The 4,399-nt window shown below is 49.2% G+C and overlaps 1 protein-coding gene across 1 annotated transcript in view; it reads right to left on the reverse strand.

Annotated features, from left to right (window-relative positions):
- Positions 1 to 2,774: 2,774 nt before the first annotated feature.
- The window catches only part of LOC139640265 (hamartin-like), a 12,722-nt gene continuing 11,097 nt past the window's right edge, over positions 2,775 to 4,399 (reverse strand). Inside the window, exons 15-17 of the mRNA XM_071514448.1 lie at positions 4,021 to 4,197; positions 3,062 to 3,369; positions 2,775 to 2,890 (exon numbers count right to left, since the gene is read on the reverse strand). Of these exons, the coding sequence (XP_071370549.1) occupies positions 2,775 to 2,890; positions 3,062 to 3,369; positions 4,021 to 4,197 (601 nt within the window). The remainder of the gene's footprint in view (positions 2,891 to 3,061; positions 3,370 to 4,020; positions 4,198 to 4,399) is intronic.

Below are 4,399 nucleotides of genomic sequence, written 5' to 3' on the forward strand. Positions count from 1 at the left end.
ACTGTGATGTCATCAGAGCGGTCACTCGTTCACCCTCGGACGACATCACAGTCCCCTCCTCAACTCCCGGTTGGCATGACAACGCTTCTTAAAGTCCAGCAGTGCAGACGGGAAGCTGGGCAAAACCCTCCCACCAATCACTGCTCTCATGACATCATCACCCTCTCCCCGACTCATCTGCCTGCAGTCTGACATCATCACCTCTGTCAGCCAATTAGGAGCTGTTCTGGCAGTCCTTAACATCCATAAAGGCACTGATTAACCAATAAAAACACGGACCGACAGAGGCAAGCCCCGCCCCCTGGTCAGGACGTAACGATGCAGCCAATCAGCTCGCTGCCTCAGCCTGAAGCGGCGGCGTCACGACGAGAAACAACAGACAGAAACGAAGCGTAGCTTTTAGCGTCGCGTCACCATGACGACCAGCAGGGCGACACTTGTCTGATTGGCTGTCTCATCTCTTACATCATCATTTCAACAGTGATTTTCTATGGAGAACCAAAGAACCGAAGAACCCAGCCAGCAGAACAATCATCATGGTGTGAGGCTGAGTCAGTGTGTGTGTGTGTGTGTGTGTGTGTGTGTGTGTGTGTGTGTGTGTGTGTGAGAGAGAGAGAGGGGGAGAGAGAGAGAGAGGGGGAGAGAGAGAGAGGTAACTACACTGCAGCCAATCAGCAGGCAGCTTTCTGGCCCTGACAACTTCCTGTTGACTCTCATCAGGAGAGAAGGTCACACCAGACTCCATTCAAAAATCTGACAGTTTGATGTTTCCTTGCGTACTAAAACAAGACTGAACGGCAATTCTTAGATTCCACCGGTAAATTTTGCTTATTGATAATCCATCAAGCTGCATTCATTTCAATAAATCTCTACTTTAAGAACCGGTTCACACATGGTGTTCCTGCAGAACGCCATGCAAACCTTCTGAACCTGTAGATGTTCCTGAGGAGCTGCTGGGGTAAATGTTTTTGTATCTGATATTCAGACTCACTGTATGAAATATGTTGACTTTATCTCATGGCTGCAAATTTCATGATTGACTAAATAAGTTAAAAATAATTAAAATTAAAAAGCCTCCAGTTCACTTTCTTAAATAATAAAAATTATACAGCTATACTGCTTTTCATCATCATTATTCTTATTATTAATAACTGTATCCGTACTTCTGAAACAGCCGGTCAGCTGAGAGACTCTCATGTTTAAAGGTCTTCAGTCTAGTTCACCAGGTGAAGACTTCAAGACCATACTGAACTTCCAGATTTTTGAACAGTGTATGACAAACCAAACATGACTGGGCAGAGCAGGAACAACCAGCAGCCATCTTGAACTTATCTTTAACTGTTAAAGGGGGAAGTCGCCCATTTTCAGGTCTGAGACCAGACCGGCTTCACAGCAGAGAGTTTAACATCTTATCAGGTCTTAGAAGTCTGATAAATACGGGCCCAGGTTTTAGATCCAAACACTCATTGACATTGCACTGGACTGAGGAGTCGAACTTCCTGCCTCAGATCCAGTCCTGAGGAGGAGAGATAATTCATTGATGAAAATGTCCGACATCGTCGGTCGATGGGAAGCTCTGAAGACTTTTTAGTGTTTTTCTGTGTATTTTCCGTTAGCGCTACCTAGCTAGCGCACAGCAGCTGGTGATTAACTCCTTAATACGACTTAACATGATGAAGTCAACATCGACGAGTCGATCACAGAGAACCAACAAATAAATACCTAAATACCTAAATACCTAAATACCTAAATACCTAAATACCTAAATACCTAAATACCTAGCTTATTGAGAACGTCTCCAACAGAAAGCCTGACCGCTCCGCTCTGATCTGCTCTGTAGTGTTTCTGCCCAAAATGAATCACCAACATTTGGAAAAAAAGACACAAACTGCAGCTGAATGACTGACAGCACAACATGAAGCCAAACGCTGCTGAAGAGAGCAGGCAGCTGAAGTCTGGGTCAGAACTACAGACTGGATCCTCAGCTGTGAACTTGAGGAAATTTTCTCCCCCAAATCGGACGTTCGTTGTATTAACTAACTCTTTGTGTGTGTGGCGCTCTCTGCTGGCTGCAGGAGGAACAGCAGCTCAGCTCAGACTGGCTGCTTGGCTCCTTCACCTCACCATGATTCCCCCTGAAAGACTGAGCTTCACCTTCACCTAAAGATCACTGATGCCAAACCTGAACCTGAACCAGAGACAACAAATAACTTCTGTGATTGATTTTCAAAGATTCAAAAGATCGATTTCTGACTTTGTGTCTTGGCCACAAGAACCCCAGAGAGGTTCCTGTCGCTTCCTGATAAAATGTTCAATTGGAGAGTTTTATCCGACACGGTCTGGAGACAGATCGGCTTCAGGAAGCAGAAACTGAATCCCTGGAGGCTTCAGACAGGGCGGGAGGGGTTTGGCTGGTGGTTCAGCAGCAGATACAGATCTACACAGAGGGGCGGGGCTAAGCAGGGTACAAACCGTCCAAACCAGTCACCCAAATTGGAAACATCTGGTTAGCATTTCTATTAACCTGTACTGATGTTAGCATGTTGACTTTTACATGTCTGTCTGTCTCAACAGAACAGAAATCTAACAGGTAAACAGACTGGTAGCATAGTTAGCCTGCTAGCACCTGGACTGACTTTGTAGATCCGTTTCTGCTGCTGATCTCTCTCTCTGACTAAACATCCCTCCATCCCTCTCTCTCTTTCCATCCCTCTCTCTCTCTTTCCATCCCTCTCTCTATTCATTGGTATTTCGGCAGCCCCCCCTCCCCCCCCTCAGTACTCTGGTAGTGTCTCATCATAGTCCATGATGCTTAATTCGTGTCTCCTCTGGCGGACGGCCTGGGTCAGGGTCCGGGGTCCGGGGGGCGGTCCCTGCGGGGAGGCGGGGGGTCTGGTGTGGGGTCCCTGCGGGGGGGCGGGGGGTCCCTCTGGGGGGGCGGGGGGTCCCTCTGGGGGGGTGGAGGGTCTCTCTGGGGGGGCGGGGGGTCCGGAGGCAGGGGGTCCCGGAGCTGAAGCCTGGCTCGGTGGCTCCGTCTGGGGCAGCTGATGCGTCTCCTCCTCTAGCCCCGCCTCCTCTGCCTCCTGGCCCACAGAGGGACTCCCTGGCTCCTCCTCCTGCTCCTCCTCCTCCTCCCCCCCCTCCTCCTCCTCCTGTTCCGGCGGGCTGAACAGCTCCCTGGCTCGCTGCTCCAGGAAGGAGCCGGCCGCCAGCGGGGACTCGACAGGGGAGGAGGCGGAGAGGAGGAGCAGCGGGGAGGTGGACAGCGGCTCCAGACCGCCGTTGATGATGCCGATGGAGGAGGAGGGCTTGTTGCCGAGGGAACGGCCGCCCTGAGCGGTCGGCATGGCGACGCTGCCGCCGTTTGGCCTGACGGAGAGACAGATTGTAGTTATACTTTAAATATTACAGCATTTACATTATCATTTGTATTTTCTATTCTATTTGGACGTTTTCACACCGAGACCTGAGACCTGAGACCCGCTCCAGTCTCATCAGCCTGTTGGCACTGCAGGCTGACTGCTGCTGATGGTGAGAAACAGACCAGGCAACACCAAGCTTCTGCCTTCTTCCATGTTTACCAGCCAAGTGACAAAAAGTGACGTCGGTGACGCAGAGCGACATGCAAACACCACAGCTCAGAAGAGTTTTCATGTGCATGAAAGCAAACCTGCCACCTGAAACAGTTAGTGACGGGACGATGGACTGAGATTCAATATATCCCAATACAAAAATGTGATGAGGTAATATAATGTGATGTAATGTGATGTGATGTAAGGTAAGGTAATGTAAGGTAATGTAATGTCATGTCATGTAAGGCAATGTAAGGTAACGTAAGGTAATGTAAGGTAAGGTAAGGTGATGTAAGGTGATGTAATGTAATGTAATGTAAGGTGGTGTAATGTAATGTAATGTCACATATCTAATCGTATGGTGAGATCAGCAGAGTCTCTCGTCTCTAAACCGGTCTCAGGTCCAGACTGCGGTGTGAAAACGTCTCGGAGCAGATGGACCACTTACCTGCTGGAGCCGCCGGCCTCCTGAGGCTGGGTGTGTGTGTGTGCGTGTGTGTGTGTGTTGCAGTGTGTGTGTGTGTTCAGGTCGATCTGGCTGTACAGCTGCAGCATCTCGGTCTGCAGAGCCTGGCTGATTCTGCTCAGAGCGACGCAGCGACTCTCACAGGCCGACAGCTGGGCTCTGCGTCACAAAACAACAGCAAGATTCATATAAAATATGAAATAATAAAATAAAACGTGTGGAACAGCAGACAGAAGAGAGGAGGTGGAGACAAGCAGGCCTCTGATTGGCTAAATAACCTATTTGGAGTTTGTGGCGATTTATTACCTCCACCACCAAAGGCAGACGGAGGTTTTCAACGTTTTCACTTTCTGTCTTTCTG

Source organism: Centroberyx affinis, unplaced genomic scaffold (assembly GCF_046629955.1).
Source record: "Centroberyx affinis isolate AG114_WGS23_722 - 3 ecotype Tasmania unplaced genomic scaffold, CSIRO-AGI_Caff_v1 ptg008827l_1, whole genome shotgun sequence".
Classification (NCBI taxonomy): domain Eukaryota; kingdom Metazoa; phylum Chordata; class Actinopteri; order Beryciformes; family Berycidae; genus Centroberyx; species Centroberyx affinis.